Source organism: Pseudopipra pipra, chromosome 14 (genome assembly GCF_036250125.1).
Source record: "Pseudopipra pipra isolate bDixPip1 chromosome 14, bDixPip1.hap1, whole genome shotgun sequence".
In the NCBI taxonomy this organism is placed as follows: domain Eukaryota; kingdom Metazoa; phylum Chordata; class Aves; order Passeriformes; family Pipridae; genus Pseudopipra; species Pseudopipra pipra.
Window position 1 is genome coordinate 4,541,820 of NC_087562.1, and position 18,442 is coordinate 4,560,261.

The window sequence follows — 18,442 nt, forward strand, 5'->3', positions numbered from 1 at the left end:
TTGTCTCTGGCAGTGACTGGGCACACCAGAAGTCTCAAGACAGACTTTACTGGAAGGTACAAACAGCCTTGAAGTGAAGCAGAAGAAATGGGAGGAATTTCTTTCTAATCCTCATAGTAACTGACTGGCTTAGCTCTCAAAGAATAAGGTTTATGTTCTCTATAAATACTACTCAGCTTAATGCAAATGAAGTCGCTTCTCATTATCTCTATGTGTCCAATCTTTTTGGTTTGTTTCTTTTTAATCCCACCAAATTTAAAGCCTCAGTGGTGTTTTGTGACAGTAATTTCCATGAGTTAACAATGAGATGCACGTTTTATTTGATCAGATTTTGGTGTTTGGGGTCTTGTTGGGGTTTTTTTTGACCTTTACTTTCATTGAATAGCCTCTTGTCCTTCTCTGAAGGGACAGAGTGGAGGACACCCCATCAATCAGTTGGCAGCCCTGGCCTTTTCCTCCTTCCTACCTGGAAGTCTTTCCAGATTCCTGGTAGTTTTGAGTATCCTCTCGTGCCTTCGGTGTGTGGGGTTTTTTTTAATACCTTTTAAAAACAGCAGGAGCTGTTCCAAATGATTTCCTACTGCTTACTGATACAGTGACGATGGAACCTTTGGAGAATTATTTTTTCTGCTGCTCCACACTGCATAAAGGTTTTCATTGAGTGATCCACAGTTGCTCTTGGGGTTTTTTTAACTTGCTTGTTACAGTTAATTTAGAACACAGCTATATGTATGATCCCTTTCATTATGCATTTAATCTGCTTTACTGTTGCCAGTTCACCTTTTTCTTATGACTCAGTGAAGCTCTTCAAAATCTTTCCTAGTTTTCACTCTACTTATTCTGTATTGCCTTCAAATTTTCCTTTCATACTTCTCTTCCCAATTCATTAATACACACATTAAATAAACTAATCCTCCTGCACATCCATGGGACAGCCAACTACTAATCACTTGACAAGAGGAAAAGTAACCATTTGTTCCAATTATTTATTTTTATTAGCCACTCTCTACAGCCCATGATAGCACTCATTTCCTTAAAAGCTTCTTGGGAATTGCCCTGCCAAAAACTTTCCAGAAGTCAACATAAATTATATCTCCCCATTTTCCACCCTACTGGCAACCTGGCAAATGCTCCTTGATTTGGGAAGTAGAACTGACCTTGCCTAGTCTTACTGGCTATATCCAGTAGCTGCTGGGATCTTTCAATCCAGGCATCAACTATGCTGTCAAAAGACTCCCAAACCAGCAAAATGTGTGGTCAGCTTTAAATGCATAAACACCCCTGGTGATGTCAGTGAAATATAAAGTTGAAGCACTTAAAAGTGTATCTTGGCTTTTGTATTGTGTGGAGTTTGAGCTCATGTTAGACAGCTTAACAAGTTACTGCTTCTCTGAGATGACTTGCATATCTAATTACAGATGTGTATAAAGTTGTTTTCCTTGGTTTTCTTACTGTTTCTAATGAAGTTTTTTTTAATCATTTGGTTTATGTTATCCATGGAGAAGTTCTGATGCAAAATGCATCTTTAAAATTCACTCCTTCCGTATTTTAGAATGTTGTTTTTTTTCCTGAAGAACTAAAGAGTCACAATGACCTGTAAGGTCACACGAGCCTTTGTCCCCACAAGAGCTAAGGAATGGCCCCCACCAGCCCTGATTGAATAATCCCTGTCAGAGAGCTCTACTGCAGTGGAAAGCTGCTTTGCCTGAGCAGCCAGGTGTTCTGCTGGGTACAGAGGGCTCCTGGCCCAGCAGCTGATGTCTGCAGCTCCTTTCAGACATTTCTTTGGGATGCTTTTTGCATTCTCCAAATCCAGCACTTGTGTTCTGTAGGCAAATGTAAGAGATTCTTTAAATCTCTGCCTGGTTTTCCCCTGAAAAGCCCACACTCAGCAGCACTGGCAAGGTCAGAAATCCTCAGTCCTGCTGTGTGATCCCAGCACAGGCAGAGCAGGGAAAACTCCAGAGGGGAGAGGAGACTGCCAAAGTCAGAGCAGGCAGAAACTGGGGAAGAAGGGTCAAAATCAAATTACCAGCTTTTTTCCTAATACTGCCCTACAAGGTTGAGAGAAGCCACATTTCCTGATACAGGGGTTTGTATCATTTGAAATGTCAAGTGGAAGAAACTTGCACTGCTCTTCACCAAGGGCAACAATTTCCTTACTCCCTGAGCATTCCCACTCCCGTGGAAGGTGCCACTGTGATTCTGCCTCGTGTCCCATCGTTATCACAGACTCCCTTTCATTGGGGTTAATGCCACACCAACGCTGGGCTGAAATTTTACAAATCACAAATGAAAAAAGCCTCAGAGAAAAAAATGCCAATTTGTTGAACAACAGAAATTTTGTTCCAAACATCTTGGGTTTCAAAACTTTCTCCAGATCTGAGCCAAGGTCCCAGGGCCGTGTCCCTCGGGAGCGGGAGCAGTGTGGCAGCCTGCTTGGCAGGACTCCCACGTTGAGCCTGGAGGCAGCCAGCTCTGCCAGAGGTTTCAGGCAGTCTGCCACAGAGTCTGGAAGTTGAAAGCCTGGCATGCTCCATCCACACTCACAGGGCTCCCAGGCACTAGATGTGGAACAAAGAGGGAGCCTGGAGGACCTGGTTTGGCTCCCAGAAGCTGTGGCTGCCGGGCAGCCCCGCTCAGAATCGGATGAAGCAGACATTTGTGTCAGCTTTGAGACTGCCTGTATGGAAACCAAATGAGTGTCAGGCTCATTTCACAGCAAACTGTAACACTGCACAGAAAACATGTATAGAAATTTTAGGTTTGTCTTGGAAAACTCAGGAATTCCCCACAATTTGAAAGCCCAGCTGTGGGCCCAGCTCTGCTGCCAGTGTGGGCTTATGGTTGAAGGTCTCCAAAATCCACCAACTCGAACCAGTTATAATAATAATAATGTTTAACCACCAGTGTATTGAACCAGGCAATATAGATAGTAATTTCTAATCTAGAAGTAATCAAATAATGGCTGTGTTGTCTGTCTGGCCCTGCCAGTTGTGTTGAAACAAATAACAGCTATTTGAAAACCCTCTTTTGGTGACTCCTTGAATGAGCTTCCACCAGACTGCTTAGTCTTGTGTGTACATCCACTTGGCTACAAGTGGTTCCTCTTTACCCTATAGACAGAATTCCCAGCAGGCAGCTCCTTGCCCCAGAAGGGTGACTGTGTCCCTACAGGTGTGTGCACAAAAGGATTGATGCCCCCAGTGCAGGCCTGGAACCTTCCTGAAGTTGGGATCTTTCTTACCCAGACCTGTCTCCTGCCTTCTACACATCCTGCCATAAGGAGAGCAGAGTCATCTTTACTGACAGTTATTTAATGGTCTACAAATTGGAAAATGTTGAAGCATCCACTGATGCTCCCAGGAGCTAACAATACTGTTCTTTCTGATGATATTTGTTGTCTTCTGTTATCACTTTTCTGTTTCTCTCCAGATATTGTAATTGAGAGTGATTGTTTTGTCAAGTTTCTTGACAGCATCAAAAAACATCCCCTTTTAATTTTCTCTTTCCTTTTTCTACATTGCTCTATTTCTGTACCATCTGCTGAAGAATTTTTGCCTGTCATGTATCACTAACCACTGTTTTTCTCCATTACAAAAAATCTTTGTGCCCTTCATTTAAATACTCTCTGTGACTTAGTCACTGCTTCCTCTTGTTTTTTTAACTTACTCTGTTTTATTTATTCTGAAAGAATACTGGCAGTAAAAGACAAGCAAACATTCTTGCTCTCTCCGTTTGGATGAAAACTCATTGCTTTTAGATATCTTACAGATGCTCCTTTAGCTGGAGAAGTCTGAAATTATTAGTAAATTATCAACAGAACACAGCTTTTAAGTATGTACAGTATTAACCATTACCCACAAGAAAGACAGAAAAGAGACAGAGAAAGGCTCTTGGGAAGGCTGAGGAATGCCAAGCTGCTTTTCCAGGGAGAGTGGTTTATTTCACCTGGAAAAATTAAAGCCATCATCCTCTTCCACTGAGCACAAAAGTGTGGTGCTGATAAAACAACAGTCCAGCTCTCCTTCCCGTGGCATCCTGACTGTTATTCCCATCCCTCCCTCTGCACCAGTTGTAGCCCTTTTGGGGCTCCAAGATGAACCTGATCTGGTTGAAAATTAACCCCAGTTTTGCAGGGGGAGTTTTCAGCTGGGGCAGATCAGCAGGCCAGCTGCTGTGTGGGGTGGTGGCACAGAGACTGCACCTCAAACTGGCTGGGATGGAACACTCAGAAAAGAAGTCTCTGAAAATATTAGAGGAAAACAGAGAGGACACAGCAGCTTGAGGTGTCCTCTCCTCATGGGCAGGAGCAGTGAAGGGGGGGTGGAGTCCCAGGTCCCCTAAAGCCCCGAGGATCATTGTGACCTTTTCTCTCTTTCCTCTCCCACTCTTTGTAGACTTTTTAGACTGTAAATTTCTGATGTGTTTGCAGCATTGCCTGGTGTAATGGAGCCCCAGGCTCAGAGCCTTTGGCAGTGGTGGAGCACTGTGGAAGATGCAGGGATGGGCAGCTAAAATGAAGAGGATTGCAGGAATAAAAGAGCCTTCAGTCAGGAGAGGGGCAGCGGAGCGGGAGCACGATCAAAGTTTCCAAACCATCAAGGCCTCAGATCCAGTAAATGCAGAACTGCTGCTCGGGAAATCCCTCGACAGCAGAGCGAGGGACCACTCGCTGGAGCTGGTGGAACATCAGATAAAAGCAGAGATGAAAGCAAATTCTTCTCTGTGTAGTGGCTACACAACTTCTCAAACTCATACCACAGGAAGCTGTGGAGCCAGAGAGCTCAAAGGGGATTAGAGAAACACATGAAAAGGTCCACAAGCAAATACTGAAGAAACAGGAAGGATGAAGCCTCTCATGTCCCTGTACATCACTTAAGGATGATGCTATGGGAATGGACTGCAGAAAGTGCCCAAGCTTGCATTTTCTCCTTAAATAGCATCCTTTACTGCCATTCTTGGAGAAGGATTACTGCACCCACCAGAGGTCTGGGAATGTCTTAGGTTCCCTTAAAAGAATATTGAAACTTCTTATAAATATCAGTGTTGGTTTGGGTATTCCACAAGTTCTACTGCTGATTACGAGGTAATAATTAGATTAAACTCTGACTAAAGGAAGGAATATTTTCTCCCAGTCTGTTTTCTTTTTGTACTTAGACTGAGCATCAAATACTCACTACTAAGCCAGTAAACCACACTTTGAGTACCCAAAGCTTCCTTGGTTGTCTTTAGATTGTGCTGATCATTGTCCCCAGTTTATCAGATTAAACAAGATTACAAAGTTGCACTGTAGACACAGAAACAACAATTTGCTCACTATATATTGTTCTGTTAATCATCCACTCTAAGAAATGACAGTTTTCCATTTATGTTTCTCTCATATTTAATTCAGATCTCTCCTCTGGTTAGATTTCTTTTAACTATCTGGCATGCAGATAGTTAAAATATCATGATAAGATATTCATTGACAAACAAAATACATAAAGAAGAATAAAACAAAATATTAAAATAATTACTGTGAGGCTTTTTGTTGAGCTGGATTATGTGTGTGAATTAATCTTCTACTATTCTCTTACCATCTGTATTTAAAATAGATGTGGCATAATCTTCCACACTAGAGAGATAATCAGTATAGTTAGTCTGACACACCTTCCATTCAATGGGCATTTGTGCCTCTGATTTTATAAGTTCTCTACACTTTTTGGGGAGATTTAAATCATCACATCTTAGTAGCTAGTTGCAGGGTCAAGCAACATGGTAAGGATTGAATAGATAAAAATGCAGTATTTAATAGCTTGCCTCAGTCAAAGAATTAATTAGTTTCAGTATATTATTCCCAATGACACTGGTACTCCATTAGTAATTCTGCAAGTTGATTTTTGTTTGTAAGAATACATGATCATGTATATATATACAATATATATATTTTATACACCTTTGTATATGATGTCAAAATAGATGCAGTAGCAAAACCTTATGAAAAAGAAGAAACAGACCATAGGAAGTTAGTCATAATTTTTAAAGCTCAAGCACATGGTGATTTCTACACTTGTAGATACTTTTTGTCAAGAAAACAAATTTCAGACTCTTCTGGTTCCAAATGATTTTTTAAAGTGATGATCTAAAGTAATTTGGCAATGTTTGCATTGCACCAGGTAAATGCCCTGTTCAGTATAATAGAGGAAAAGCTTTAGAAAGTGTCTCTTAATTTAACAACAAAAAAAGAGTTTTATGGTTGGCTGAACTAACAGACTTTGGGCCAAAAGTCACACAGATCAGTCACCTGCATGAGCATCAACCTCAAACATGGCTAAGCCAAAATGAGGGGAAGTGATTTCGGTTTAGAGTCATCTGTCACAAATTCACTGCTCAGTTCTATTCCAACAGAGCATTTTTAACTGGATGGCAGACATTTAAACTATAAAATCTAAATCTGTTCTAATATTCATGTCATCTGCCCTTTAAAAGTTCTTGGCTCTTTGAAACCAGAAGCTGGAACAGGTCACCTTTTGGCAGGAGTAAAGAACAGAACAAACAAAGGTGTTTTCATTCAGCTCTCTCTTGGCCTTTCTTAAAAATGGAGTATTGTGGGCTGGTGTCTATTTAAACAAAAAACAGTGATTTTAATCTCTGTCCCTCACCAACCTGTCTCTGCTTTATTTTTAATGGCAATAGTGTGAAACATCTGTAATTAGAAAAGGATTATTGCATACAAATCCTGTAAAGCTCTTTCAGCACCCTGTCCCAGCACTGTGACCAGTTGTCCTCTATTGCCTGTTACAGAGGGACTGGAAACATCAGCACAGGAATGGTTTGCAGTTCCCTGTGTAAGTCAGAATAAACTCTCTTTTAATATTGATTTACTGTTACTCTCACTTGTTTTTAAGCAGGAATTATATCTTTCTTCTCACTGTTCTCTTTTTTCCTGCTGCAGGATACTGATGGCATCAGCATTAGCATTTGCTGTGTACAAAGTCCACTATTAATATCGTACTCGTTAGGCAGAAGTCATTAATTATTGTTACTGTAAAATGTAAGGAGCAGAGGCTTGGATTCAGAGCCAAAAGGGTGGCTAAGTGCTACTTGCAGTGCCAGCCACAGGGATAACTGGAAGAGAATGTTGGTTGTGTCAGTTTGGGAAGAGCTCCCCAAATTTAGTGTCGCACAGAGATGTGCAACAAGGGTGTGCTCAGGGGTCATCTGAGACTGCTAACCACTGGTCAGCAGAAAGGGAAGAAAATCTATCTTTGGAAGATGGGATTTGGACTAAACCTCTCATGTCAAGTTTCCAAAGCTGAAATAGAATCTTCCAATAAATTCAGGGATCACCCCAAGTTCATATGAAGGACTGTGATACGGTTGCTTTCCGGTTCAAAGCAGATCTGAATCCCACTACAAAGTACCAGTCCTGGGTGCTACAGTTCAGTGGATCCAGAGGTGTTCTGATCAGACAACAAAAAGTTCTGCATGTTGGAATGCAGAATAAGAGGAATGGCTTGAGGCCACATTTGACTAGCCAGACACATTTTTATTTATTTTATATTTATATTACTATCTTCTGTTCATTTCTTTTTGTTGAAGCTAGTGGAGTAGCACTCCGGTTCTTTGATGGTATAGAGGTAATTATGCTTCGATTCTTTCCATCTGAAAGGTTCTTCTCTGGCCAATGGAAGCTTGAATCTGCACAGCACTGTGAAAAGGAAACTAGATGGGGAGAAGGATTATGTCTTCGATAAGAGACTGAGATACAGCGTGAGACAAAACGAAAGTAACTGCCGGTTCAGGGACATTGTGGTCCGAAAAGAAGAGGGTTTCACACATATTTTGCTGTCAAGTCAGACTTCAGAGAACAATGCACTGACCCCAGAGGTAAGTGTGCAGCCCTAAAAGCCAGAGAAAGCCACCCTAAAGTGTGGGTTATCTTGGAAACACTGCACTTGAACTCGATTTTAGGTACTTTCTTCCCTAATTGATGATCTTAGAAAAACAAATGCAGAGTTCAGACATATCTACGCTTGTCACACTTGGGATTCCTCTTACAAAGAATGCAATGGAAATTAAATTTTAATTCACATGTCAGAAAATGAAAATTAAAAGTAAAGAATGGCAGAATCAGTATCTCCAGCGTGGAGTTGTGTGAAGCAACTTTTCACATGTTGAAATTACTGATATTTCCTATCCTTAGGAGAAATCTGGTCTTTTCCATTTCACTAATTGAAATAGTGCTCCAGTTGTTGCATACAGAGAATTTCAGGCCATATCCTGAGACAGTCGTTCTAAATTCTGCCTTGATCCCTAATTACTTTTTCTCTGAATTGCTGTAGGAGTCCTTATGGATGGAATCTTAACCAACTGGGGGCTCAGTCCTCAGCTGAACTGCATAAAGTCTTACAACATATAAAAGATATTAAAGAATTCCCTTCTTCCAAACAGTATACACTTAAGGTCAGACTCAGACTCGTAGATTGTACTCTCCCAGTACACACCTGGATCACTGGAAGGGCTGAGCAGCTTTTCCTGTCATTCCCTGTGATCCCAGAGGAGTGAGCCATGGTGCCCTGGTGTGCCATATCCCCATGGCAGAAGAAAGGGGTGTCCCTAAATGCCTGTGTCAGGATGTATGTCCTGGAGAGAAGGGAACATGCCTGAGTCCTGTTCCCCATGGGCAGTAATGAGTAAGGAGGTATCAGTTTGAGCACCTGAGGGAAGAGCAGTTTGTAGCTCTGAGGAATCATTTTATTCAGTCAGAAACTGATGGGTCCTGAATTTGACTGACCTTCCCAAAGGCACACATCCAAATGGACATTCATTTATTTAACTATTTAGTATCATTCAGTAATACACTGAATGATATTAAATAGTTCAAACTGATGGTACATACATTTATCACTCCTAGTTCTTAAACTAAGTAATATTTAGAAGGACTATCTTGGTCATTGTCACAGAACACCAAACACTTGCTTTTAATACTAATTCCTTAAAATGCATTAGATGGCATCAAATCCATCATTCCATCCCTGTCTTAATTACCACTAATTGACACTGCAGGGCCTGAAAAAGTATGAAATCAAGGGCTGTGTTCAGGCTGACCAGACATACCTTTACGTTGCTGGCTGTGCTGTTCCACATCAGCAGTGCTCAAATGCTCTAACCAGGGGATTAATTCAGACTCTTCAGATCTGCCAAACCAATCCATTTCATCCTTTGAAAGTTTTCAATATGCTGGGAGCTCACCTGTGTGGAAGAATAAATGATAAGCATGTAATAGTCCTGTCCCTGCATCACAGCATGGACTATTTCTAGACCCTTTACTGAAGCTCACTTGAAAACCAAGAAATGCATTTTAGGGAACTACATTACTGGCCAGGAGCTGGATGGGCAGGAATTAATCAAGGAGTTCTCCACATGGAGATTGCCTGTTTAAACCCCATCCAGGCCCAGAGCAATCCCAGGCTCTTGCCCTCGGAAGGCTCGTGGCTCCAAACATGAAAAGGCTCCTTTGGCCTCAGTCCAGGCTGCTGCCTGGGATCATTCACACCCCAAAATCCAGCAGCTCCAGCACTGGCAACTCCAGAGCCTGGCTGGCAACTACAGCAAAAACCCAAGGAACTGAAAGCAGGAATATGTTGATGCCTTGTCCCTGCAGTTTGTCACCCACAGCCACAGGTGGGACAAACTGACAGAGTGTTTTAGGGAGGCTGAGAACATTTTCGGGTTTGATGCCTTTTCTCACCAGTGAATAAAAAGTGCAAACACACAATTCCTACAAAATGAAGAAAGTGTGTCTCATTTTGGGTAAAGAAATGCAAACTTCCAGCTTTCTTAGACAGTCAGTAAATTATGTTTGCCAAATAGTAAATGAATTATTTACTCAGAGCAGCTCTACTTGATGTGGTTAAACAGTGCTCTGGTTATTCTTATCTATGCTAAGAAAAAAAGAAAAGGTGTGCACTGCAAACAATCATTTCAAAATTAAGCTGATACAAAATCCCTCTCACTCCTCACCAGCCCTTGTGCTTTATCATAATCTTCAGGTGAAGTTTAATAGTTGTGTTCAACCATTGGCCTTTGCTATTTATGCCAATTTAATTAAAATAACAAAGAACTTATTTATATTTAAAAAAAAAAAAAAAAAGGAAAAAGAAAAATGAAAGCCTAGAAAAGTCTACCTGAATCCCTTCATCCCATGTTTTTGGTAACCCCATTTGTGCAGGTGATTTTAACATGAAATGTGCCAGTGCTCCTTCCAGCAGCTTTTGCACTGATTGAAGTTGGCTCAGTGCCACTCTAGTAATTGAGTTTTTTCTACCAAAAATGTTCAGGGCACTATAGAAATTCTTTCTTATTTTTTTACAAGACCTTATAAAACTTCCAAGGCAGTGTCATGAAACGCCACAGCTTGTTTTTATTTCAGTAGCTTAGACTTTCTACTTTTAAAATTCATTTTGAAATTCATTTTTAAAATACATATGTGAAATGTCTCATCATTATAAATTCCATGAGGGCATTTTCTCTCCTGGGTCTTCTGGTGCTTCTGATGTTTGTTCTCCAATGCTGCTGCTGCTGTTTTAACTCAGCACATCTCAAGGACCCAAATTCTGTTTCAGACTAAACGGACCCATCTGCTGGTTTTATTTAACACCATTAACAGAGCTGGGAGTTAATATTCCCCTGAATTCAAAGCCAAACATTCCCTAAACAGGCAGTGTTGCCATTGCAGACTGACAGAACTACCTCAAGTACCTTCTCAGACACAAGAAGCAGGTTTCACATTTCCAGCCATGGGAATTCAAGAGTTTGAAGCTGTACCAGGTGTATTTTGGAGCACTGCTTTGCCCTCACTTTTTCCTTACTGGAAAATAATAAATAAAAGAGGCAGGTACAGGTTTATTGTTATCTGTGGTTTTCTGGCTCACAAGAACAAATTGTGGGTTTGGGCCCTGCAGCTTTAGAGGTGCCCAAGTCCCTGAGGTACCAAAGAGAAAGGACTGGGAACCTGCACAGTCAGTAACACAAAGTGTATTTATGTAAAAAGGCACAAGTGTAGGAGGCTCTAAAAACAACTGAATGGCTTTAAAACTTGGGTTTACTGTAATATTTACAGAGTATTTACCTTAAAGAATATCACAGTGAGTCCTTAGAGGTTCAGAGAAGTTAACTTTTTCAACTAATAACTCCTGTTTATGTGAACAAGAGACTTCTGTTCAAGATACTTTGTGTAATTACAGTGATAAATTCCCAGCTCTTTGATTTTCCCAATGTAAGCAAAGGGCACCAAATGCCTTTTGAAATTTCCTACGACCAGTGAAAGGCATTAAAATAAGCTCTTAGAAGTTTAATGAAGTTTTTAACCATTTTATGTTTATTTTGCAATATAAGGTGTCCTGTTCAAGAACTAAGCAGTTTATTTTCTTGACAGGATTAAAAATATAAGCAACTGCTGAGAAGGTGATAATTTTATTATATATTTGGGTTTCAATAAAACAGTAAGTGAAGCACTAGGCCTGGTCTAAATTTATAATCCATCCAATTATCATAACCTAAATAACTGGCCCATAATGCTCTGTAAATACTTCCTCAGAAATTTTCATCAAATGCATTCAAATAGAAATACTGTCCCCAGAACTGAAAATTACCTAAAAGACCATAAAAAAGCTAATTAATAAAAGCATGGGACTGGAGAATACTGCTAAGGAGCTCTGGAAATAGTAGTATTAGATCTGGTCCACTAGAGAAAATAAAATTTAATTGGACAAATGCAACAGTTATACCAAAATGGAGAAAGGTTTAAGGACTATGGAAGAGAGAAAAAAGTATGGAATCTGACAAAGAACTGTAACTAAAGACACATTGTATCTCTGTATTTGACAATGAATCCACCACTGCATTAAACAGAAATTTGTGCATAAAAAAAATTTGTAGAGAGCAGTTCTGGACTAAAATGATATTTACTTTACAATACTGCAGTTTAATACCCAGTTCTGCAACCCTGCAGACAAATGAGCTTTTTTTATTGTTATTTTATTGTTAGTAGCTTTTGTGTAATCATAGAAACATCTGTAGGGAAATACTCCCAGCAGAGAATCCCTGAGGAAAGCTGTGGTGCTGCTGGACCCAGGCTGAGGGACAAGGTGACCAGGGAATTTTGGCACAACCAAAGGAATCATGGCATGGACCATGAGTGAGAACTGACTTGGCTGGCACTGCTGGATGCCACTGAGCCTCCCAGCACCTCAGCATGATAAAGTTAATGATAAACTTACAGCTTTTTATAAAAAAACATACTTTTTGGAGCCTGAAATACCGATACAATAATGGGATCCTGGTTTCTTCTGCTACAAACCAGTGGAGCAGTGGAACTAAATTTCCCCTCCTGCTCCAAACTACTGCCCAAAGCCTTCCCATTTTCAACCATATCTGAGAAATGGATTCCCACTAATGGACTTTGAATGTCACTCACTCCATAACACTGAAAAACCAGCATACTTCTGCCACTGTGGGTTAAGCTCTGCTCCAAAGTTTGGATGGCTTTTAGATGGCTTTAGCCACCCAAATCAGTGAGAGGTGAGAGAAAAAAGAGGCAGGTTTGTAATGGTAATTAATGATGTGTGTGGAGGGGGAGCACACATGCAAATACCACTGGAGGAAGGGCAACAGCAAAGAAATTTGCTGAATGGAGTGTCATGGCAGTATTTAATGTATGGGAGAATGTCTGACAGGTATTCCCTGATATCATTTATACATCCATCCTAGATTTGGAGAACTTTTAAAATAAAGAGGGCAATCTTGCATTCATGTGGAACTAGGAAAATGAAAATACATCAGCTTTTTTATTTTAACATCTACCACCTTTTAAAGTGTTAGGGGGTTTTTTCCCTTTGTTTCCCCATTCTTTGTGCAGTGTTGCTGTGTTTCTCCCAGCTGAGGGCTGAGACTCTCACAATGAACAGTGCTCCTAAAATCACTGGTGACATTTTTGTACCTGCAGAAGAATTTCAAATACACTTCCAAATTCTGCTGCTTTTAATTACTTCACTTCCACCCACTGTCACACACTAGCTATTACAGGCATTCTGAAGTGCACTTGTAGAAGTGAGGCATCTAAAAGTTCACCAGCTGCTCCCTCATGGCCCAGGCCCAGTAACACTCATTTTTACACAAACCCGTAGGGAAAGCAGCACAATCCAGGAGATTTCTAATAAAAGCCTACCTAGAATGGCATCAACAAAACAAAGGTGTTTAGGGACATTTCTTAAACAAGGTACTTCAGAGAGCTGAAGAATCCTGGGAAACAGAAAGGAGTGAACAGAAATCATCACAGGCTAAAAATCTTGGTTTTCTCTCGCATGGAACCTCTATTTAGATCTCCAACCACATTTAGCTTTCTCTTACCTAAATTTACAGCAACAGCAAAAGAGAAAAATTTGACTCAACAGGACCCACTCTGTAGGAAATATTCTGACACATGGGTGTGATTAACAGAGGAGGTGTCACACAATGAAATCTTGGCCCTGGCAGTGAGGAGCAACTCACTGAAGAGAAGAGGGGGCTGAAGGGAGTCCCAGCTCACAAACCACACTCAGTTGGGACCAAAGAAGTAACCCACCAGGAGTTGATGAAATAATATTTCCTTTTAAAAACCATTAGAAAACAATTCTCTGCTCAGGTGAAAGGCCATTTTTCTACAATACCAGCAGCTCAATTCGACACAGATTTTGATTCGGTTTGATTTATGGTGCAATTAATAACTTGATTCGGTTCTAAAACAGAGTCAAAATGTCTCTTTCAAGGGACTTTTTTGCTTGAACTTCTGTAGACTGTAACAGTGTCACTGACCACAGAAAAATGAATAATATATTTGTTATGTTGATGTATATGATGTCCCCTTGTCCTGCTTTGCTCTGATTGAAGTCACGTAAACCAAAGGAGTCGTAGAACTGAAAAGGGGTTTCTAGATTTTGCTGACAACGTGTTGAGGGGACTGACAGACTATTGCTGTGATAACCATGTTCCTGAGGATGCAGTGATGTCCACTGAATGTACCCAGTGAAAAGAAAAAAGTGGTATTTGAAGTTATTAAATTGCAATCAAATAGCATAAGCAGGCTAGAATTTCCCCTCCAACAAAGAACAGCCAAGTCCCAAAAACTCTTTGAGCGCCAACAAAGCCAAACTGCCAAACAGAAAATACTTTGCAAACTTTCAGGGTTATCCCTCTGAGTCTATTAAAATGATATATAATTGATGTAAGCATTAACAGTGCCCAAGCTTTTAAGTCTCTCACAATCAATAAGGTTTGTACAAGTAGGGGGATGGTATTGCCACGGCATGCATGTCGAATTGTTTGCTTTTCTTTATCCACAGATCATGAAGGAAGTTCGGAGAGCATTGTGCAATGCATCAGCTGATGACAGTAAACTCTTACTTCTCAGCGCAGTGGGAAGTGTTTTCTGTAGTGGCCTAGATTACTCATATTTAATTGGCAGGTTATCCAATGACAGAAGAAAGGAAAGCACTAGGATTGCAGAAGCTATAAGGTGACCCAAGCTTACCTATGATCTCTAAATTATGAAATGCAGTGTGTGATTATAAAGATATTTATCAGGTCCAAAAATGTTGTATATTGAAGTGTTGATTGCATTCTAATTACAGTCCTGCAAATTTGTTTAGTAAGAAGAAACTTGGACCTTTCCTTATTAGAAAAGAAAGCACATTTATTCCAGTGCTTATATCCATAGGGATTTATTTTATTCAAATTCTCTGTATTTAATATTTCAATCATTTCTCCAAATTCAAATACAACTTTGTTGTTGTTTTTCCAAATTTGCTATTGACTCATTTAATGTTCTAAAGTGGTTCCTGAAAGGCAGATACTTTACTTGTTTTAATGTTCATCATTTTAAATGAATTTCAGTCCAAATGGGAATCCATGGTTTACTCATGCTCTGTTGAAATAGCAGTCTGCCACTGTATTTCAGAACCTTATTAAAAGGGTCTCCACTCTTTTTCTTAAAATTTAAATTACTTCATATATATGTAAATGTAGTTTTATTTTTGTAACTAAAATGTGACTTTCCTCATATATATCACATTACCTTAATAGAAACCCAGAGTTTATGACATGCAGTCTGCAAATCAATCTGCACCACACATCACCAAATATTCCATTATCCACAAGGTAGATCTTCCAGTATAAATCAACGTTATTCCACTAAGGCCAATAGTATTTCACATACCAGGAGAGGGTTTGGTCCCTTTTTTTATCCCCATTTCCTACAATATTCTTTTGAGAACTTTAAAACTTTATGTGGCAATTCTACGAAGGAATATAAAAGAATTTGTTTTACAACAGATCTCTATTTTGGATATATTTGTATAACGTTATATATATATATATTAACATAATAATAACATATTAACCACCAGTTATCTTGGTTGCAACTACTGCAGATCAGTTTGGATTCTTGGCTTAAGTATTTTGAAATTCTCAAAGCAGTAATTATTTTGAAAGAATTTTAAATGTTCTTCTTAAATTTAATCAATTATGATGTATTTTTAAGACCCTAGATATGCTCGAATATTATGTGGTGATACTTTAAAAAAGAGAAGCCCTTTGGAGAACACATCCTGATTTTATTTTTTAAAGTGAGGGGGTTTTAACAATGCAGAACAAAACCAAAAGTGAGGAAGAAAATCACTAATTCTTGTTTGAAAACACAGGCACACGTAAGAGTCTCCCAGAAGATACAAATATTATTTTTGTAAACACTGTGTAGTTAGGTATTGTTATATATGTTTACATTTCTCTGCACACATCTAATACACAGGTATACTTATCAATTCAACATTTAAATGAGTATAAGCCAGGCTGTGATCCTCAGTTTTCCCACTCTTGGACTCCCAGGACACTCCTGAAATGCTGGTACAATGTTCTGCTCCCCGGCAAGAATGTCGGCTTCGGGCCCCCTGAAAAGAGATTTTTATTGTACTTCTGGAAACAATGCCCTACGTTTTCCATTTAGCACTCTCTGTGCTTTCTGGGAACAAAGGACTCAACTCATGGAAAATACAGTGTAATAAGAGAAGAGAAAAATGGCCATGGCTTTGCCAGTGGTTTGGATGTCCCGAAACACACCAAGAGATCTCTGCCTCCAGTGCTTTACAGCGAGTTACAGTTGTGTCAGAATGGAACTGAAATCTCAATTACCACGTGGTTCCACTCTCCAAAGTGTGGCTCTCACACACCAATCCCAAGTTCCCAAGCTGAAATTTAAATCCCCATCCCAGGAGTGGTCCATTCGTTCCTCCCGTGTCCTCACCCCCCGCCGTCGGGGTTCGCAGCCCACAGACGTGTGGCCCTGCAGCTCCTCCCAGGCACTGCTCACACATCCCTCAGCCTGAGCTGCCACATCCACACGTGTGTCCTGGAGCAGGGAAAAGCCAGCCAGCCAGGCCTGCAGAGCCCGGGAATCAACAGGCTCACCGGAAGGCATTCCCAGCTCCCATCGTCAGCTGGGCACCGATACCCGGGACACAACGTTCTGGGGGTGCTCAGAGGAAAACACACAAGGACAACTTTGCTCACTCAGCTTCTTTATGGCCCTGGATGTATTTAGGAGCCCTGACCTGCAGCAGAGCCCTGCAAAGAACAGATGTGTCTGAGCATCCCAAATCGTATTCCATGGTCAACTTCCCGGATATCCTCTGGCAAAACCGAAAGCCTTCTGCATGTGACACTTTTTCCTGTCTTTCAGCCTCTGACTCTACTCTGCAAGAACATCTACCATTTTAAACCCTTTTCAAAGACTGCTTTGAATTAAAACAAGGATCTTGTAGCCCAGAAACTCCAAGAGTGAACTTATGGATTGGAAACATGGAATCGTGCCGGGTTCAGGGTACAGTGACAACTCACTGGAACAAGTAACGTACCAAACAGAGACACAGAGCACTGGGGTGCTGTCACTGCAGCTTCTCTAGACCAAATGCAGGCATTTGCTCCCCTCATAATCTCCCAGTATTGCAGCCTTCCACTCCATCCTGTCAGTGGCATGTTCCATACCCCCATTGTACCCCCTCTGTGCTCCCCACCCTTCCCTCACGACAGACGCTCCTTGTGCCTTCTCAGTGTCCTGTTCCACTCTCTCCCCATCTCCAGGTCCTCCCTTCCTTGCTCACTCATGTGAAGTTTTCCTTCAGCCCTTGCCCTACATTAATATGTTCTGCTTTGTTCTTCCTCCCCATTATCTGTTTCCTCTCCATATCCCTAACTGCTTTTCCATATTCACTTCCAGTCCCATTTATCACCATGATTCCTGCTTTTCTCCATAACACTGGTTTTATCTGCCTCCACTTGGTCCTCAGATCTACTGCCACCATTTATCCTTAGTGTGCTTTCTTTTTACCTGTCATTCATCACATCCCTGTTCCCAGTCCTGCTTGGAAGGCTTACTTGCTTAACTACTGAGGTTCTCAAAATTCTGGAATTAATGAGGTGCAGTGATCCACAGTCATTACTCAACCATAAACAACGGAAGAAATAATGAGATAAGGGAACAGCATTGTTTCTGCAACAAAAATGAGCCACAACTCTCCTTATCCCTGCTCTCCTTTAGAAAGAAATGGTCTTGAACAGACAAAACCAATGTTCCGTGCTTCCCTCTCTTTGTCTTGACACTGATCTCCTGGTTTATTACTCACTGTGTGAACAGAGCTGCATCAATCAATTCTCTATTTTTCCATGGTCAAAAATTAACTCCTTACTAGACAGCCTGAAAACCAGAACAGATTCATTGAAAATATAACTCTGGGTCACCTCAGACTCTTTGTTCTCATTTAAAATTCAGCCCAGTCCCCACATGGGCTCTCCAGCCTGCAAAGCCCACCTGTTCTCAGGTACAGAACTCTGGCTCCTTTTGACCTCAGTGGGAGACCTGCAACTCATCCAAGGGCACATTTGACAAAGTGTTCTTTCCTAAAATGTCTCAGCAAAGATGCACTCTGGATCTAATAAATACCCAGTGCAGGAACAGAATCTCCTCTTTTGGCTGGAATTTGATTTATACAGGTCTCTTTTCCAAAGTAACTGAGCATCTCGTTTGCCTCCATATACCTGCTGTGCACTGAGCTGCTGGAGCCCATAATTTGCCCACAATTACACTCATGCTTTTCCCTAATTGCTGTAAAGGTTGTTCCATTCAACAGATGCCTTTCCACAGTTGCTGGTAGGTAACTTATTTAAAGTTACCTCATTGCACAGAATTTAACATATTCGAGTTCGTTCATCCAGATGAATCCAATGACATTTAGTTCCCCATTATTTCTCATCCTTCACATTTACTGGTGTGAGCAGGCAAAGGCATCTCCTTTGTTATGGCTTTGCTGAAGACATTTGCAATGAAGACACAACAGATCACTTGCCCAATCCCTTCCCTGTTCAAGCA

General features: G+C 40.7%; 1 protein-coding gene and 1 long non-coding RNA gene across 9 annotated transcripts in view; one reads left to right on the forward strand and one right to left on the reverse strand.

Moving 5' to 3' along the window:
- LOC135421991 (uncharacterized) overlaps positions 1 to 18,442 on the reverse strand; it is a 377,077-nt gene that overhangs the window by 314,653 nt on the left and 43,982 nt on the right. For all 6 annotated transcript variants that reach the window (XR_010434268.1, XR_010434267.1, XR_010434270.1 and 3 more), the window contains exon 3: positions 9,103 to 9,237. This is a non-coding gene — a long non-coding RNA (uncharacterized LOC135421991). The remainder of the gene's footprint in view (positions 1 to 9,102; positions 9,238 to 18,442) is intronic.
- CDYL2 (chromodomain Y like 2) overlaps positions 1 to 18,442 on the forward strand; it is a 58,564-nt gene that overhangs the window by 31,945 nt on the left and 8,177 nt on the right. For all 3 annotated transcript variants that reach the window (XM_064670929.1, XM_064670930.1, XM_064670931.1), the window contains exons 3-4: positions 7,655 to 7,872; positions 14,367 to 14,539. In XM_064670929.1, coding sequence (XP_064526999.1) covers positions 7,655 to 7,872; positions 14,367 to 14,539 — 391 coding nt within the window. The remainder of the gene's footprint in view (positions 1 to 7,654; positions 7,873 to 14,366; positions 14,540 to 18,442) is intronic.